The 20,249-nt window shown below is 44.2% G+C and overlaps 1 protein-coding gene across 2 annotated transcripts in view; it reads right to left on the bottom strand.

Moving 5' to 3' along the window:
- Positions 1-20,249, bottom strand: part of DIS3 (DIS3 exosome endoribonuclease and 3'-5' exoribonuclease) — a 46,914-nt gene that overhangs the window by 7,647 nt on the left and 19,018 nt on the right. For both annotated transcript variants that reach the window (XM_088459339.1, XM_088459334.1), the window contains exons 15-19: positions 12,252-12,379; positions 10,699-10,785; positions 9,967-10,123; positions 7,465-7,679; positions 5,961-6,129 (exon numbers count right to left, since the gene is read on the bottom strand). In XM_088459339.1, the coding sequence (XP_088315465.1) occupies positions 5,961-6,129; positions 7,465-7,679; positions 9,967-10,123; positions 10,699-10,785; positions 12,252-12,379 (756 nt within the window). The remainder of the gene's footprint in view (positions 1-5,960; positions 6,130-7,464; positions 7,680-9,966; positions 10,124-10,698; positions 10,786-12,251; positions 12,380-20,249) is intronic.

Genomic DNA, 20,249 nt, shown 5'->3' with positions numbered 1-20,249 from the left:
TGCTCTACCCCAGAGCCTGAATGAGTTCGCCAGGCAGAGAGCCAGAACCATCAACCAGAGTCAGGTAAAGACTGTGCCCCATCATGTGATGGAGTCACACGTCATATTTGGTCTGGTAGGTGATTGGGGATGTAGGAGGGTAGGGCTCACGCCTTAGCCCATATTGCCTTCATCCTCACTTCTGTACCTATGGCAGCTCCTGCTGAGCCCAACACACAGAACATTCCATCCCAGGAATACTGACAGAAGGGCTTGGAGTGTTAGCTATTTCTTGATGGATCATTCAGGTATTTCCCAACTTGTGGGGTCGTAGTCACGGTGGATATGCTGTTAACACAGTGCACACGGGAAATGAACTAGATAGCTCAGATGGTGGCAGCCCTCTTCCTGCAGAACTGCACTTGTATTACAGTTTTCATTACACGTCCGATTGAAAGTAACTGTCAGAGAGGTTGACTAGAATGACTTAACTAGACCAGCTGGACCAATTTAGAACGCAGATCCAGCCATAGTTTTTACAAAATGGACCTTTCCTAAAAAAATTAGACTTGTGTCTTACCTGTTAAGTCTTTTTCTTCGACTCCATAGGGGGCACAAGGACAACGCTGGGTATAGCCTGGAGAGGAGAGTCTGGGCACCAAACGGTTAAATACAAATACCCACAAGGCCCAGGCTCCTCTCCTCTATATCCCGCCGCCAGGCAGAGGACCTTCAGTTTTTAGTTAGCAAGCCCAAGGCAGGAGCGAGGCAGAGGAGAAGAGAAGAAGGCCGGCATACATACAGAACCATCCATATTATGGCGAGTACAGCCGGACCGGTCACCAAGGAAATACCCCCAGCAGACAGGTGCGTCAGTGTGAGTGCCCTGTGCCCCCTATGAAGTCGAAGAAAAATGAACAGGTAAGACATAAGTCATTTTCTTCTTCCTCCACTAGGGGGCTCAGGGACAATGCTGGGACGTCCCAAAGTGAGTACAGAACGGCCGAAGGCAGCGTCCGAGGACACAAAATTGTCAAATGCATAAAACCTGATGAAAGTATGAGCAGACTACCATGTTGCAGACCTGCAGAGCTGTTCAGCAGAAACCCCACAGTGTGCTGCCCAAGAAGACCCAACTGACCGCGTGGAATGTGCCGTCACCACGGCAGGGGCAGGACGGTTCGCCAGGGAGTAAGCATGGCGAATGAAGAGGCGGAGCCACCTGACCAAGGTGTGCTTAGAAGCCGGCCAGCCCCTCATAAATACATCATACAACACAAAGAGAGAGTCTCACTTGCGTATCTCCTCGGTCCACCGGACATAAATCCGGAGAGCCCTGACCACATCCAGCGAAGCTACCTGTGGAGAAGAATCCGTAGGCAGGAATGCCGAAATCACAATTTCCTGATTAATGTGGAAATGGGAGACCACTTTAGGAAGGTAGAACAGGCGCGTCCGTAGCACAGCCCTGTCAGGATGGAAAATCAAAAATGGGGAGCAACAACAAAGAGCGCTCAAATCAGACACCCGCCTGGCAGATGCGATGTCCAGTAGAAAAACAGTTTTCCACGTGAGCCAGCGCAAATCCACTGACTGTAATGGCTCAAAGGAGAGGCCCAGGAGATCTGCGTACCACACTAGTCAAGGCCAATCCGGAGCCACTATGATCAGAGTGCCTCCTCCCCGCTTGAATTTGCAGAGGACCCGAGGAATCATTGAGATCGGGGGGGAAAAACATAAATCAGGGGAAAGGACCAGGGAACCGTCAGCGCATCCACCAGGAGAGCATTCGGATCTCTGGTGCAGGAGCAGTCCGAGGAAGTTGATGGTTGTAACAAGTTGCCATCATGTCGATGTCTGGTAGGCCCCAGCGATGGACCAATAGCTGGAGACGTCCAGATGCAGCGCCCACTTGCCTGTATGAACATCCTGCCGACTTAGAAAGTCTGCTTCCAAATTTTATATGCCCGGGATAAATACGGCAGACAGTGCAGGAAGATGATGCGTTGCCCAATGAAGAATTCGGTTGACTTCCTTTATGGCTCCCGGACTTCGATTGCCGCCCTGGTGGTTTATGTAGGCCACCGCAATGGCATTGTCTGACTGAACCTTCACCGGAAGTCCCCGAAGGAGGTGTTGTGCCTGACACAGGGCTCTGTACACAGCACGACATTCCAGAATGTTGACAGACAGCTGACTCTTGACACATCAAACGTCCTTGAAATGTTAGGTGACAAGTGACCGCTCCCCACCCTCGATGGATGTGTTCTTCCAGTACTGTCAGAGATTGCGCCAGTAGCAATAAGTCGTCCAGGTATGGCAGAATTCGAACGCCATGTCGGCGCAAAATGTGCAGCCATCACTGCCATGACCTTCGTGAAAACACGAGGGGCTGTGGACAGACCAAAGGGCAACACTTGAAACTGGTAGTGACTGGTTTAAATAGATAACCTGAGAAATTGGTGGTAATTGGCTTGTATAGGGATATGCAAATATGCATCCTGTATATCCAACGATGCCATCAAGTCCCCCGTTTCCAATACTAGAATGATGGACCGAAGTGATTCTCTGGGAATCCAAAGAAACATGTTTGGATGCTTCAATTTGAGGATGGGTCAAAAAGGAGCCATTGGCATAAAAGCCTACCCCTCTCTGGGAAGGAGAACCAGAATGATGACTTGAGGCCAAGAGAGTGAACTGACGCTTCAAGAGCTTCTGCTTTTTCTGGCTGTGTAGGCAGGACGGTGGAAGAGAACCGAGAAGGTGGACGCTGACGAAAGGTGAGAGCGTAGCCTTGAGACACGACGCTTCTGACCCAAACATCTGTTGTGGTCTGCATCCACACCGCTGAAAAACGAAGAAGCCGGCCTCCCACTCCGAGGTCCCCCCCGGAAGGAGGCCCGCCCCGTCATGCGGCAGGTTTGTCTGCCTGCTTGGCAGCTGGACGTCTAGTGGACCATGGTAGTTTACCACTGGGTTTGGAGCTTTTAGAAGCTGAAACCTGGTTTTTGGGAAAGGGCTGACCTCTGGCCTTGCCTTGAGGAAGAAAGGAACGAGATGTAGAAGTTATGGATCTCGGGGTAGTAACCGATGCCAAGAAACCAGATCTAGAAGCTGCTAGCGTAGTCACTATCTTGTCCAATTCTGGACCGAACAAAACGTCACAAGAATAGGGGTGGGCTTCCAGGGCCTTCTTAGATTCTGTGTACACCTTCCAGGGACACAACCAGAGTGCTCTCCTTGATGCAACCACTGAAGCAGAAATTTTTAGACGTTATAACCCCCGAATCTATGGCTGCTTCGGAGAGAAAAGAAGCTGCCTCTCTCACGTGTGTAACCATAGAAACTAATTCACTTCGGTGAGCACCCAAGGTAAGACCTTCCTCCAAAGCATCTGCCCAGCGGCCAACAGCTTTAGCCACCCAAGCTGAGGCAAGGGCTGGACGAGCCAGAGCACCTGTGTTAACATAAATTGTCTTTAGGAAATTTTCCATCTTCCTGTCCGTGGGATCTTTAAGAGATGCTGTGTTAGGAATAGGTAGGAGTGATGATATAATCAGCCGAGTGATGTGGGCATCCACCGGGGGAAGGAGACTCCCACTTTGCCCTATCCGCTGCAGGGAGAGGTTAAAAGGTAGCAATACGCTTGGAAACTTGAAAGCGCCTGCTAGGGTGAGTCCACGCCTCTGCTAGGTCTTCTAGCTGTGTTGACTATGGAAATTCTGGCATGGTCTTCTTTAGTCTTTTAAAGACAGGTGCCGTGGATTTGGGAGGATGCTCAGAGTCCTCTACCAGAAGGATAGCTTTAACAGCTCTAATAAGAGCCTCTACGTCTACTGGAGACATTGCTTCCTCAGGTACAGAAAATGTTTCCACATCGGAAGTAATAGAAGCACACTAGCCTCGCCATCAGAAGAGACTTCTGACTCCGAAACTCCGCCTGATACTGGAGTGGGGCTTTCGCACGGGGCAGGCCTAGGGGCTGAATCCTTATCAAACATCTGTTGAAAGGATGTGGATACCTGAGCCAACCCATGTAGTGATTGGATGCAAACTTTTGCACAGGGTGGCTCAGCTATGGGCAGCTGTGGCATAGGGACTGGCGCGATGCCACAGCTAAAAAGCAGGAAGGAGCAGAACAAAGCACAGCTGCAGGGAGCAGGCTATAAAGGAGACTGGAGCCCAAGCTTCTCATTCCAGTGCTGAGGCAGGCATGCAGTAAAATGGCTGCCTAGCGTCTAGGAGGGGGAGGAGAGAAGCGAGGAGACAACTGAAGCTTACTGGCCCGCAAGGGGAAGCGCGCTCCAGTGGTGGGGGAGGGATGAACAGGGAAGCGCCTGCCTCCCCTTTTTGGCAAAACCTCCGGGGATATGGCTGCCGCTGCTTTTATTAAGCAGCCCCTGAACCATAGAATGCCTCCCTGGTGGTCTTGCGGAGAGTGCGGTGAACCGGGTGCCCCCATCTGCCAGCACCGCCGGAGGTCTCCTGCTCCAGCGGTGAGAGCTGCTACTTAGAGTGTCCCACGCTGAGCGGTGGCTGCACCTTGCGGCTCCGATGTAAAGGAGACCGCGGCCGAAGTCACTAGCCCAGTCGCTGGTGCTGCGGCCACCGGCGCTGGGGTGATGGAGAAGCACTGGGGGCATCCTATAGGATGCCTTCCACTGCACACTCAGTTTCCAAAAATAAATAAATTAAATAAAATGTTAGGGGACCACCTAAAGTAGCCCCCCCAAAACCTGGTGCCCAGCTCCTGCCTAGCACCAAACTCAAAACTGAAGGTCCTCTGCCTGGGGGCGGGGTATAGAGGAAAAGAGCCTGGGCTTTGTGGGTATTTGTCTTAAACAGTTTGGTGCCTAGACTCTCCTCTCCAGGCTATACCCAGCTTTGTCCCTGTGCCCCCTAGTGGAGGAAGAAGAAAAGACGATACAGACAGCGGCTTCTTCGATGTACTGTCCACAGACCAAGACATTAAGCTCAGGATGAAGTCCAAGGCCATGTCTCCGATGTCAGATAACCCATTCTGGATATACGAAGACGACTGCTCTGCTTATGATGGGCCAGTTTGCAACTCTTTCAGGAGTCATTCTACCCACTTGAACATTGCCTTAATAACTTAAGTGGTGACAATGGCTGGCAGAAGAGTAGACCAAGATGTGGAAATAGGATTTTTAGAAGGTCCTCCATCCTTTTTTGATGGGTCCTTGAAGGATGACTTATATGGGAGATAAACTTTGGTGCTCAATCAAAATTGATATGCAATACTGGGGAGGTATAACACAATTGCAGGCTTTTCTAAAACAATAGATCCCAAAAGTCACAAAGTGTAAAAATATTTTCTTAAGATCACCCAATTCTCCTGACACTAAAGCTGGTCAGAAGGAGGAGGAGGCTTCTGGATGTTTAGAACAAAACAAACTGCTCTTCGTTGAATGCTGGAAGAGACTGTCTGGATTCTGATGATGCGTCTGCAGTCAGGTAATGAGGCATCCAACACTGGCATTCTCTGAAACACTACCCAATAAATAGCTGGATGGGAGAGATGTTTGTGCATCAAAGACTGCCAGTCTTGGAGAATTGGAGAAGTCTGCAACACACGGATTTAGGAATCTGGTTCATGTGGGTTCTGGGACAGAGATTTTGCTGTGCCTGTTGAGCCACCCACCAAGATTTAAATGTTAAAAGAAAAAAAAAAAAAAAAAAGTTTTCTGCTCCCCAGACTGCAAAGAAGTACAAGGAATACAAAGGAGGTCTAGCTGACTGCAGACAGTTTTATTGTGGATTATTATGGTAGTGGATGTATTGACTTTTGTCTGACACATCCACTTAAGACTACCCAGAGAAATAAGCGAATGCTATGGAATGCCTTAGTCAACTTGTCACGGACTAGAACAGGTCACTAGAGAAAGAGCAAATGTAAAAAAGAAATGGAGATATATATTTTATATTATATCTTGAAGCAAATAAAGTTGATATGTACATACCTGAGTGTGAAAGGCAACTGATGATCTTTGTGAATACTGAGCCATTTTATGTCGGTAATTAATATTTTTGCAAATTTCAGACAGTTTTTGCTTGTCTGTAAGATCCGGGTATGTGTAATCTGCTCCCACAGATACTGCAAGAAGTCTGTGAACAACTATATCAGCATACCTAGAAAGAATAATGCACTGGAATAAGCGCTTGAACACTTGCATTTATTACGCTAGAATACCTACAATAAATAACAATTGTAAAAGAATTTGGTCTTCCCCTCTTTCCATTTACATTTACAACATGGCAAATAGTTTAACCATCTTAAAACTATGTTTATAACAAGAAAGTGTAAAAGCAGATAATGCTAGATATATTTCATAACATTGTGATATGTGCTATAACTCACAGCAACCATCATGCATTCACTTTCATTTACTATACTGTAATATAAAAGAGAGAATCTGGGTAGTTGCTATGTGTAGCGGCACATTTACACAAACGCCACAATTTTATAACTGGTACTAATTTAATGCAATGAAGTAAACAACAACCAGATATCTGCTTTTAACAAACTTATAAAAGCTGCAATCTGATTGACGGAAGTGAGTTACGACGGGATGTAGTTAAAATGCTGGCCACCGCCGTACCGAAGCCGGAATCCCGAACTACAGCAAAATGCCGATGCCGCTTTCCCGAATGAGATCAGGATACCGGCATCGGCATACCGAACGCAGAATCCCGAACGTGTGGATGCCGGTAAGTAACACAGCTTCCCGGGAATGGGGGGTGTCAGGTTTACACCCCCCCCCCCAGGGAGATTAGGGTTAGGCTCCCACCGGGGATCGTTAGGTTACAGGGGGGGGGGGGGGTTAGGACTCACTGAGGAGAGGTCAGGGTTAGGCACCCCCCCCAAGAGAGTTAGGTTTAGGGTGTGGGCAGGGGGGGTTAGGGCTAGGCACCACTAAATGAGGGTTAGGGGGGAGAGGGGGAGGTTTAGGGTACTTACTTCCCCTGTCGGGAGCTTCAGCATTCGGGCTTCCGGCAACGGGATTTGCACAAACTGCTATAGAGCCTCCACTATATGATAACCAACCCGGTTACGACATATAAGTTATTACATAAATTAAGCCACATATTCTTAAACTCGGTCCTCATTACCCCAAACAGTGCATGTTTTCCAGCTCTCCTCACAGAATCACAAGTGAAATAATTAGCTCCACTTGTGGATCTTTTAAAATGTGTCAGTGAGTAATGACTACACCTGTGCACTGGCTGGTGACCTGGAAAATGTGACCTGTGTGGGGTCCTGAGAACAGAGTTTGAGAACCACCGAGATAAACCTTACTCTCTGATTTTAGTTGCACATACTACTAGAATTCTCTGCAATCCATATCAGAAAACTTTTAAGATGACGCCATGCAGCTCAATGACATATTTAACTTTTTGTCCTGTGTGCCTATGTACATAAATTGATATGAACTATGCATTAGTATTCTCTCATAAATAACAAACCTTCTGATGGGTGAGGTGAAGTGTGTGTAAATAGGAGATGCGAGACCATAGTGATGGAAATCATTGTCCATTCCAGAGCAGAAGTAGACTGCCTGCATCATGCAACGAGTTGCTAGAATCCTCAATAGTGTATTCAAATAAGGAAATTCAGCAGACTCTGCCGTGTCTAAAGAGTCAGCTAGAGCCTTGGCAGAGTCCGTCTTAATCTCTAAATTCTAGAATGAAAATGAAAGCATTGCTGGAACTGGTTATATATTGCAAAGAAACTCATTCATTTCTAATAGGTCATTATTACCTGACTTAGCACTAAGGACCTCATTCAGAGTCGGTCGTTGCAGCCGCTCGGTCGTACGTCACCGATGTTCGCTAAACTGCGCATGCGGAAAATTCGCAATGCGCGTGCGCAAACTAGCTAATACGATCAGAAATTGCTCTCTCCTTGAACACAGCCAGGTCGTTCGTTTGAGTGACAGGATGAGGCATTTGTGGGTGGTAACAGGGGAAGGTGCTTGTGAACGGGGGAGTGGAGATCAGAACGCAGGCGTGCCAGACTATGCAAACTGATTTTTATGGGAGTGCATAATTAACTTAGTAGTGTCATGGCACATGTGACATGGGAGGTTTTTACACTGACTTCATCGTAGTGCTTAAGAGAGGGTATGGTCAACCTTAAGCTCTACGACCAGCTCCGATGGTCTCAATTAATCCTTATATGCCCGGAGATGACTTGTATTGCGAACGAGAAGGGGGCGTATTTTTAGTCTTACAGCCGCATCCTCCCCTCGCTCGTCCAGCTAACGATCCCATCTTAACGATGCAACTTGCGAGCGCTTCATTTGCATATCCGGCCCCTTTTACCTTACGACCGAGCGGCCGCAACGACCGACTCTTGAATGAGGTCCTAAAATTCTAAAACTATGCTGTAATCCTTCTCTTACAGAACTGGACACCAGGGAGTAGATTTACTAAAGCTACTAAAACAGACAAGTGAAGATTTTGCCCACAGCAACCAGAATCTGTCTTTCATTTTCTAGGATGCAATAGAGAAATGATAGCTGAAACCTAATTGGTTGCAATGGGCAAAAGCTCCAGTTTTTATTTTTAGAAGCTTTAGTAAATCTACCCCCAGATCAGATCCCTGCAATTTACTGGTTAGAAGATTTTCACAAGAAAATTATGGCACACATCAGAGCTGTTGCCTTCCTAAAATGTTATATGCAATCCAAAACTAGTAAAAGGCAATTCCCTAGTGTTAATACTAATTTCTTGCAATATGATTCCATCATTTAAAAAAAAAAAAAAAATGTAACAACTGCTATATAGAAACATATAAAATTAGCGCTTTTAATATAAGTGGCACCTAAAAAATAAAAAAGGTTAAAAAACAAAGAAAGAGGAAAAGAATATATATATTAATAATAATGCATATAAAAACGTTTATAGCTCTTTTTCAATGTATTGATGAAGAGCGGATATGTAATGTATACACCACCATGAGTCCAGTGCTAGCCTTCCCTACCTCTATCTTCAATTGATAGCGACAACTTGGTCCAGTTTACCGGGTCCTGGCTGAAGTATTCCTCACGCTGATTTTCTCCTGTCAGCGCTACTCGCAGCGTGACAGGCCTGGCCAGCCGATGGTAATGACATCACTGTTGCGAACCGCTGCGGTGTGGTATGCAGGCAATGCCACTAAGTACAGTCTTCTTACTGCCGGTCTCCACTGGAAGACTACTGTACTTAGCGGCATTGCCCGCGGCTAACAGTGACGTCATTACCATCGGCCGACCAGGCCTGTCATGCTACGAGTAGCGCTGACAGGAGAAAATCAGCGTGAGGAATACTGCAGCCAGGACCCAGCAAACTGGACCAAGTTGTCGCTATCAATTGAAGATAGGAGGTAGGGAAAGTTAGAACTGGACTCATATGGTGTATACACCACTCACAACAATATTACATATCCGGTCTCCACCAACACATCGAAAAAGAGCTATAAACATTTTTATATGCATTATTATTATTAACATATATAATCTTTTCCTCTTTCTTTGTTTTTTAACCTTTTTATTTTTTAGGTGCCACTTATATTAATAGCGCTCATTTTATATGTTTCTATATATTTTTTAATTTAGCACATTATTGAGCTACTTTACAAATTTTTTTTAAATGCGATTATACTCCCCTCTCTTCATATAACAACTGCTAAACAAAATAATATCTACATTAGATATATAACATGAGATGTGGTCTTACTGAACTAAAATGTAAGCAGTTCTTTTTATGGAATATCCTAAGAAAAATATCATTTGTTCTAGAGGATACAATGGCAAGAGACATTTGGTTACTGCAGAGACTGAAAATGGCCACATCATGAGTGGGCTGTGAGAATGGACAGTGACAGACAGATCACTAATAAAGCACTTGGCTACATTTCACTTTAAGACTCAATGCAGCAAAGCATTCTATAGGGGTAACGAATGAATCCAGCCCTGCACATGTCACCTTGGACTTTGCAGCTTTGACAAGAATGTCATAATTTCCAGGCGGGGGAGCGGGATGTTTGCGCAGTAAGGCGTACTCTGAAAATTCATCATAGATCTTTTGCGCCACTGAAATGTTCGCTAGCAACATGAACTCTTCCACCATTGAATTGGTTTCCCTAAGACAATGAAAACATATTGAGTTAGAAACTGAAATAAAACTATTTTTGTTTCAGTGTAGAGATCGGCAATTCAAGTGCATCTCAGATTTTAAAATATTTTTTTTTTCTATACATAAAACGGATGGTATTTACGTGGAATCGGTATGTATTACTGCCAGACCTAAGCCCAGAAGATGAAGATCCCGACTAAGGTAAGTACCCTAACCCTCCCTTAGGGATGCCTAACCCTAACCTTTCCCCCCCTAGTGCCTAACCCTAACCTCCCCCCTGTGGTGCCTGACCCTAAACCCCCTTCCCATAGCCTAACCCTAAGTTCCCCCGGGAGTCCCTAAACCTAACTGATTAGTGGGGTTTAAAATATAGTTATGTTAGTGAATTAAATATTCAGATTTATCAAAGTATAATTTGTACAAGGAAAGGAGTTCTGCAAATATTCTTACTGTTTAAACCTTCTAAATTATGTCTAAACTGCAGAATCTAGTTTCATATTAATTCAATAGTTCACATGCTGCTGCAAATAGGATTATACATTTAGCCAGGTATGTAGCACAACAAGAGATTTGACAACGTACTTTAGTTCCTTGGTCTGAAGGTCTATGGGATCGTGGGTTTCACTATCTATATGAAATCGAACTTCAAGCGAAGAAAGTGTTAAGGCGCTGTAACACAAAAAACAAACATTTTCATCACATTACAGGCTAGCACATGCTACATTTCATGTGTAATGTATCCTTTAAGAAACAAAAATGAAAAAAAAAATGGTCAACTATTTCATACATATTTGCTTTGAAAACTCTCACTTTACTTCAGCTTTATAAAAGCACAAAACATTCTCACACACTATTGGTGTTACTACATGTATTACCATCCATGAGGAATAATAGTATTGACACAAACAGCCTGCAGCGGCTCCTTACCTGTCTGGCCAGTTTGCGCACAAAAATGCGCAAACTGCCCGGCTTCTATGGATTGCCAATGCTAGGCAGTACCTGCAGGTGGTGATTTTTACTGCGGTGCTGCAGATCCTAGGTAAAATTCACCACTGCAAGACAGTTCTATATAGAATAGAAATTGCTGCCCATAACAGGTAAAAATATGGTAATGCAAACATCAATAAAACATCTCCAGATTAAAAAAAAAAGCAACAAATAGCTAAACATCCACTTTAAAACAGTCAACATTATAAAAACATGCATATTACAGTAGTTTTCATTTTGTATTTCTAAGAGTGTACACCTCTGTGCCAACATTGCGGTTCCATAGTGCAAAAAAGTAAACCACAAACATCAGTATCGTTAAGCAGGAAACAGTCAACCCAGGAGCTCGCTAACAAACTGTGGGCCGCTTATTAAAAATGACATTGATCCATATGATTTAAGTCATTCCTTTTTATACAGGAATTTTGGATTATTATGGTCTGTGCAGCAAATTGGAGATTAGGTTGATATTAAATGGGTCATGCTTTCCGCTATGTATAGGTGCAAGTCCACCCACCAGGAATCACCTCACCTTGGCCACCCATCCTGCTTCAGAAAGAGGTGATACTGAATGATGATGTTTTAGAGCACAGGTTCTCAAACTCGGTACTCAGGACTGCAAACAGTGCATGTTTTCCAGGTCCCCTCACAGAATCACAGGTGAAATAATTAGCTCCATTTGTGGACCTTTTAAAATGTGTCCGAGAGTAGTGAATATACCTGTGCACCTGCCAGGAGACCTGGAAAATGTGACATGTGTGAGGTCCTGAGGACAGAGTTTGAGAACCACTGGTTTAGAGCTTTGCAGGCTATATATAAATGTACGATATAGCTCTATGGGTAGGCTTGCCATATCATCCATTTAGTTTGGCACACATGTGAATTACACAGGTTCTGTGCCGGACTAAAACCAGGGGAAATGGAGACTAGAAGTCAGCCAGCCACGGAACCTGTGTAATTTGCACAAAACATTTCTCACACATGGGAATGGGTTTTTTTGTTTTTTTTATACATGTAAACATGTATTGCAGCAATCAAATTTAATTTCAGTATTATGTCCCTTTAACTAACAAAACAATTCTGAATCAACGATAGACTGCAAAGCTAAGTAAAAGGTCAGGAAAGTAATAAAATATTCAATAATTTACCCATTATCTATTCTCCGTTTCTTCAAAATCTTTGCTAATTTATTTAGCAGACGAAGACTTTTGGTAATCTCATCACTCATGTCGGGTGAATCAATTCTCATCTGTGCTTCTGCATAGGTAAGGGAAGCCTGGACGACATAAAGGAGACATTGGTACATACAGTATAACTCAACATACTTTAAGTTTGGATTAATAGCTGAATAATGCAAGTGTGATAAAACTGTAGACCATCCACGTGCATCACACCCACATGTACCATTTAACAAAAGCAAAATATTAACCAGTTTGCTAAGGTGTCAATTATTTGTTTATAATACTATACCAGATGCTCTTGGTTGAGCTTCCAAAGAATCTTTTGAGTACTGCAGAAGAGTATCTGATTATCATAGGAGCCAGAATTGGCACTAAAGTATAATATACTCCCCAGACCAGCCTTATAAATGCAGTTTGTAGTAATGTGCTTTATATCAGAGAACACATACGGTTTATGCCAGAGGTTCCCAAACATGGGCCTCAAGGCTCCCCAACAGTACAAGTATTAGGGATATCCATGGTTGAGCACAAGTGGTTAAATCAAATTGACTGAGGTACTACTTACGTCACCTGTGCACAACCATGAACTGTTGGGGAGGACCGCATTTGGGAACCTCTGGTTTATGAGTGCAGCAAAACAAATAAATGTAATTTAGACCCAAAATGTAGTAAAATGTTACTTACATTTTGAAATGCTAATCTAATTTACGCCTAGTACCATATATGTAAAGCTTTGCGAAGTATCACTTTGATAAATGCAGTGAATCTTTTAAATTAAAGCAGGATTACTTAAATTTTGTCTCAGATGTGATCTGATGTTGAGATTGCCACACAGGGTTGGTTACGGTTTACTGTGTGGACTGTTAGGGCGGAATTCAATTGTTTTCGCGGCCCGCATCTCCCGTCTAAAGTTTTCAGGAGATCGCGGGCCGCTATGCAATTGTCCAAGATTTTCGTGCTGATCGCGCCCATAGAGGTCAGGTTTAGCCGCGTAAAGCAGCCAAACCAGACCAAAGTGCTGGGCGCGATCGTGAAAAGTAATGTTTGGGCGCACAAACATGTCACTTTTCGCACATTTCAGCTCTCATCCCCCAGGGGCTGTGAGCTCAAATGTAGCGCTGGCAGCTGATCGTGCCCGACAGGAGCAAGAATTGAATAGCTCCGTCGGGCGCGATAGGGGCTGGAAAGAATTGAATTCCGCCCTTAGTGTGACCAGATGGTGAAAGCTCCCATAGTGCAATACGTATTGATCAGCTAACAAATTTTTCAGATGAATTTAGATTATTATTGGCACCACAAAAGATGAGGTCCCTTGCTGTAATATTGTGCATAATTTCCAATATTGCTACATGCTAGGCCAGCTTAAAACTAACATCTATTCAGAAAGAAGTGTGGTTAACCAAATAACATACAAAATTAAACACATGAACTTATTTCCTATCTGTATTCCTTAACTGTATCATACTCAACATAAAATAAAAGCTTACACATATTACATTCACTTTATCACGCTTTCCTTCTATTAAACCAAAGAGAATGAGAATACTCTGACTTCCTACTTTCAACAATTACATTAATAGAAGGACAACATTTTATAACAAAAATTGTGAGTTCAAAAACATCTGCTGTCTGCATATCCAGGACATTCATAACTGGACTTCCTGTTTGGTCAGAACAAGAACTCAGCACTTCAGTTGCTATTATTTATGCTGGCTTTCTGATTTTCACAAACATCTCAATAAATACTGTATCTGTGCCTGTGTCAGTTTGCCTCTTTCCACTTGGGAATACTTTCCTTTTAACTTAACTCTCTTGCGTAGCCTTATATCCACTATCTCATAACACAGTCTACTGTAATTTGCAATTTCTGCACGCATTAAATCTCCACTTTTTCTGCTCAAACTTTTGTTGTTGTGCATACACCTTTTCAAACACTGTTCTTTCACTTGCATTGCTGCAAATCTCTAGCACTCTCTCACATCCATAAACATTCCTACTTCCACTTTTCTTCCCACAGTTACCTCATTCACACCATGACAATGCTTTCTTCAACTCCCCCCTTCACTCAGTCTCTACCTAATCTTTTGTCCTGCCCCCTACTTCCACCTTTATCCTTTCCCCCTTTTCTAATCCACCTCCTCCCCTGTTCCTCCCCTCCTCTGTCTGTCTTCCTTCCCCTCCTGTTACTCCACCATGGTCCTACTACTCTACTGCTAACCCATCCTCTTACACTCCTTTTCCTGTCACTTCACCCCACCGCCATCCACATCTTATTAAAACTCCCTCCCTACCCACCTCCTACAGGTTCCCTCCTTAGTTCAGGTGCCCGCACCAATCGATACACTCTATTCAAATAGGTCCCCCAAATTAATCTCACCTGCACGCTACAGGAACCCCGATAATCTCATTCACATCCTTCCCACAAACGCTGTCCCTCTATCCTGTGCCCTCTGGAATACCAGATCGGTCTGTAATAAACTAGTCTCCACCCATGACTTTATCATCTCCAACTCCCTACATCTACTAGCCATTACTGAAACCTGGATTTCACCCTCGGACACCATTTCTCTTGCAGCTCTCCTCTCTAGGGGCCTCAATTTCTAATACACACCCCTCTGCCCAGGGGTCGCCATGGCGGTGGTGTTGGGGTCCTTCTATCCTGGTTACTCCTACCAGCTAATACCCTCTGAACCATCCCTTACATTCTCCACATTTGAGGTTCATGCTATTCGCCTCATCCAACCAGTACACCTGCAAGTAGCTGTCATTTACCACATCCCTGGCCCTTCCTCCAAATTCCTTGACAACTTTGCTTCCTGGCTCCTTCACTTTCTCTCCTCAGATCTTCCCTCCATTATCTTAGGTGACTTTAATAGTCAAATTAAAATCCCCACAAAATCATCTGCCTCTAAACTCCTTAGTCTCACATCTTCATTTGGTCTCTCCCAATGAACCTCCTCACCCTGCCATGTGAGTAGGCACTCACTTGATCTGGTCTTCACTCACCGATATTTCTGATTACTCTAATTCCCCATTCCCCCTCTCTGACCATCACCTTCTCTCTTTTAACTTATCCCTCTCTCCTTCCCCTCCTTTACCTCCTAAGGCTACCATTACTAAGCGTAACATTGAGGCTATCAACACTGTTTGTTTTTCCTCCCTGCTGGACTCGCTTCTTTCCCCTATCATTTCTCTCTCATGCCCTGAACAAGCCACTTCCAGGTACAATGCCTCCTTTACTTCTGCTCTTGAGTCTGTTTCTCCAGCGATCACTGCTTACCCTTGCAGATCCACACCTTAACCTTGGCATTCCAAATGCACCAGATACCTGCAAAAGTGTTCACGAATCGCCGAGCGACAGTGGAGGAAATCATGCTCTAAGGTAGACTTCCTCCATTTAAAATATATGTTCTCATCCTACAGTGCTGCCCTGTCACTCTCCAAACAATCATATTTCAAGAACCTTATCTGCTCCCAGTCCTCAAACCCCCGGCGTCTCTTTGCCTCTTTCAACTCCCTCCTCTGCCCTCCCCTCTCCTCGCCTCCCCTCCTCGCTTTCAGCCCTTGACTTTGCAAACTACTTTACATCTAAACTTAACTCCATACATCAGGACATCATATCCCCCACAAGACCCTCAGCACTCCAGCCCCTCCTTTCCCAGACCATCACTCCCCACCCATCTTACCTACTCTGACATGCTTCTCCTTTTTATCTGGAAAGGAAGTCATGGCTCTCATTCGGTCCACACCTCCCCCTTCCACCTCCCCCCTGGACCCTATCCCTTCCCACCTCCTCCGCTACCTCTCTCCTACTGCCTGTTCCCATCTTGGCCACCTCCTCAATCTCTCCCTCTCATCTGGCACTGTCCCTTCTGCACTCAAGCATGCACTTGTCTCCCCCATTCTTAAAAAAACTACCCTTGATCCGAACACACTCTCCAACTATCGACCTCTCTCTCTCCTCCCTTTCGTTTCCAAACTTCTTGAGCATATTGTTTACAACAGCCTTACCACCTTTCTTTCCTTCCACTCCCTCCTTGACTCATTTCAATCTGACTTCACTTCTCTTCACTCCACTGAAACTGCCCTCATGAAAGTCAGCAATGACCTCCTTGCTGCCAAATCCAAAGGCCACTACTATCTGCTCATTCTCCTTGACCTCTCTGCTGCTTTTGACACTGTGGACCACCCTCTCCTCCTGCAAATCCTTTGGTCTACGTGACACTGCCCTCTCCTGGCTATCTTCCTACCTATCTGACCGTTCCCTTCTCGGTCTCCTCTAATGGCTCCTCCCCTCCCCACCACTTCCACTAACAGTAGGCGTTCCCCAAGATTCTGTTCTTGGAACTCTAGTCTCCCTCTATACATCCTCTTTAGGTGAACTCATCAACTCTTTTGACCTCCAATATCATCTCTATGCTGATACTCAGATCTACCTTTCCTCCCCTGACCTCTCCCCCTCTCTCCAACTGTCTCTCTGTAATCTCTCCCTGGATGTCCCAGCGCTTTCTTAAACTTAACATGTCTAACACTGAGCTGATCATCTTCTCACCTTCCCGCATAACCTCACCTCCCCCTAATTTCATTATCAATTGATGGCACAACTATCTCCTCTAGCCCCAAAGTGCGTGGTCTTGGAGTTATCCTGGACTCCTCCCTCTCCTTCAAACCACACATTCAGTTCAGCCTCTCGCAGTCCTGTCATTTCCATCTCAAAAATATTTCCAGGATTAGACCCTTTCTCACCTTAGATGCTACTAAAACCCTCATCCACTCACTGGTCATCTCCAAATTGGACTACTGTAACCTCCTCCTATCTGGCCTCCCTGACTCCCACCTCTCTCCACTGCAATCTGTCCTCACTGCTGCTGTTCGGCTCATCTTCCTGTCCAAACGTTCTACATCTGCCTCCCCTCTCCTTTAAGCCCTACATTGGCTCCCCTTCCCCTTCAGAACCCAATTCAAGGTTCTTACACAAAGCACTCACCCAATCCTCTCCCATTTACATCTCTGACCTAATCTCCCTTCACACTCCCGCCCATCCAGTTCACTCAACAAATGCATGCCATCTCTCCTGCCAACTGATTACTTCCTCCTACTCCCGCCTCCAAGATTTTGCCCGTGCTGCTCCCTTCCTCTGGAACTCTGTCCCTCTCAGATCTCCACCTCTCTACAAATTTTCAAACGGGCTCGCAAGACCCACTGCTTCATCATGGCCTATCGGCTCTCATCCTAACCCACTACCACATGCTCTTTCCTCCCTGTCTATCCCATCTGTGTTACGCCTGTTTGTCTGCCCCTCACCTTTAGAATGCAAGCTCTCACGAGCACAGCCCTCTATCCTCATGTGCTTCTCCTTCTACTCCTTACTCCCCACAAGGGCATGCCGACTCCCAGCTGCTTATTTTGAGTGTTAGGATCGCTAATGCAGCAATGTGTACAAAACCATATCCTTGTCCTCTATTGTGTTGTACTTTAAGTCACTAGTTTCTAGTTCACTTGTTTATTATATGTACTTTGTAAGGCGCTGCTGAACACTTGTGGCACCATATAAATTAAGGATAATAATAATAAATCGCTGAGATCACCAAATCTAGCTCCCGGCCCCATATCTCCGATGCATATCATTCTGATTAAGAACAGTATAGAAATCCAGCAAATCTCAGACATCACTTGTCTTCCATCATTTTAAAAATCATTAAAAGGTATATTATCAAATGTAGTCTCTATTTGTAACAAACAAAAGGCCAACTATGACCACTATTTCACATACAACCTCAACCTTCTAGCCTGCACAGAAACATGCCTCACCCAATCAGACTGCCTCATCTGCAGCCCTTTCAAATGGTGGACTCCACTTGACCCACACCTCTAAGTAGACCACCTTCTCCGTGCTGCACATTCATAGTTCTATCAAATGTCCCAGATTCATATATTTTGAAATACATGCTATCTTGATTTTTAACAAATTATCTTCACATATTTCTGTGATCTATCATCTCCCCCTGGACCACCACAACTAGTCTTCATTCTAGCACCCTGCACCTGTCACAACCCATGCAGCTCCTCTATCCTGCCTGGGCGTCACTCTCTGCTCTGGTGCTTCTAGCACACAAATTGCTTAGAGTGACACCACAGGCAGGATAGATGAACTGCACGGGTTGTGACAGGTACAGGGTGCTAAAATGAAGACTAACAACAATGAATATTTCTCTGCCTAGCTTCATCATACCTTAACTCCTGACATCGTCATGGGCGATTGCAACATTGAAATTAATTATAGACAATTTCTCTGTGGTTCACTACTAGACTAGCTAAACTCTTCTCTGTCCCTACCAGTGCACTGACTTTTCTTCTCATCAGGATGGCCACTGCTTGGTCTTGTATAATCTAAACTATGTTCAGATTTCTTTAATACTCCACTCCTCTGATCACTTTATCTATTATCTTGATCTCTTGGCTATAAAACACTACCAAGCCTGCACATACCTGCAGAATTCTCAGTTCTATTACTTAACAACTTTCCACCTCTCTGCAACAATTTCTCTTCCCAGTTTTATAATGTTGCCTCTTCTAAACTGGCAGTAATCACATTTAAATCAAACACTAAGAACAGCCTGTGATCAAGTAGTTCCAACTACACTTTGAGTTGACCACAATGTGGCACACTAAATAAACGCAACATCTTCAAATACTCTCTCAATGTAAAACATAAGCAAGAGTCTTGCACTACCATACACATATTGTTATCTACTACTACTACCACCTTTCCATCCTCAAACACAAACTTCTTAAAACTAAGCTAATAATATTCCCTCCAGCCAACAGAATTAGCAAACTAGACATGTCGATAACGGTTGACACCACAACAATAAACACTACCACTCATTTTGCTGCCTAGGTATCATCCAGGACTCAGAACTGTCCTTTGTTCTATACATCCAGCCTGTATCCAAATCCTGTGATAAACCTCTAGAAAAATATTTCCAGATTATGTTGAAATCCCATATATATCCCCTTAACAAGATTCTCACTCCTAGGGTAAATTTCCTAAAGTGAGAGTTTTTAGAAGTGAGTTTTAGAAGAGATGTTGCTCATAGCAACCAATCAGATTCTAGTTATTATCTTCTAGAAGTTGCTAGTTAAATGTTAAGTAGAATCTGATTGGTTGCTATGGGCAACATCTCCCTTTAGTAAACTCTCCCTTTAGTAAATTTACCCTCTAAAATCTATTCTGAACACATTGGCTAGATGGATTTACCTCGTAAAACTTTCTACTACTGCTGCTCGGCTCTTTCAATCCCTCCATTTTACAGAATCCAATATAATACTTGCACTAACTGACAAAGCCACAAACAAAACTGCACTAACATACATTTCTTCTTTTGTTTTAAAGTATCTCCAAATCAACCCATTTGCATCTCTCTTCCACACTCATTTCCTGCTACCTCTCCTATTCCCAGTAACCGAACATTTTTCTGGCTACATCTGCGTTGTCCCTCACAAAACACTTTCTTCTAGCCTCCTAACCTTCAAGTGTTCCCTGAAAACGCACCTCTTCAGGCAAGCATAAAATATTCAAGAACTACCCTCACTAGGCTACTGTACTTTATCCATCTGCACAGGTCACACAATATAGACATTTATCATAGGCTTACATACTGCGCTAACACTATGCGGGTTATCCGGACAGGAAAACTTAGTTTGTTTTGGCTCATATCCTATATAGATCTAAGCAAAAAAAAACACACAATTCAGCTTGTCCTCTAGTAATGACCCAAAATTTGCGCAGCTGAACCTTACAAATAGCGGAATCTGCCACAATGAATGTTGGAGAAAATTAAATAAATTCAATACATTATTTGCTTAATAACAACATTCTCTTCATCTACTCAGGAGTTATAGGTTGTGAAAAAATGAGTAACAGTTATTGTAATATATGACTTTACAAAAAAGACAAGCACG

Source organism: Taudactylus pleione, unplaced genomic scaffold (genome assembly GCF_031769625.1).
Source record: "Taudactylus pleione unplaced genomic scaffold, aTauple2 ptg000041l, whole genome shotgun sequence".
Lineage (NCBI taxonomy): Eukaryota > Metazoa > Chordata > Amphibia > Anura > Myobatrachidae > Taudactylus > Taudactylus pleione.
This window is presented reverse-complemented; position numbering and strand designations above follow the sequence as displayed.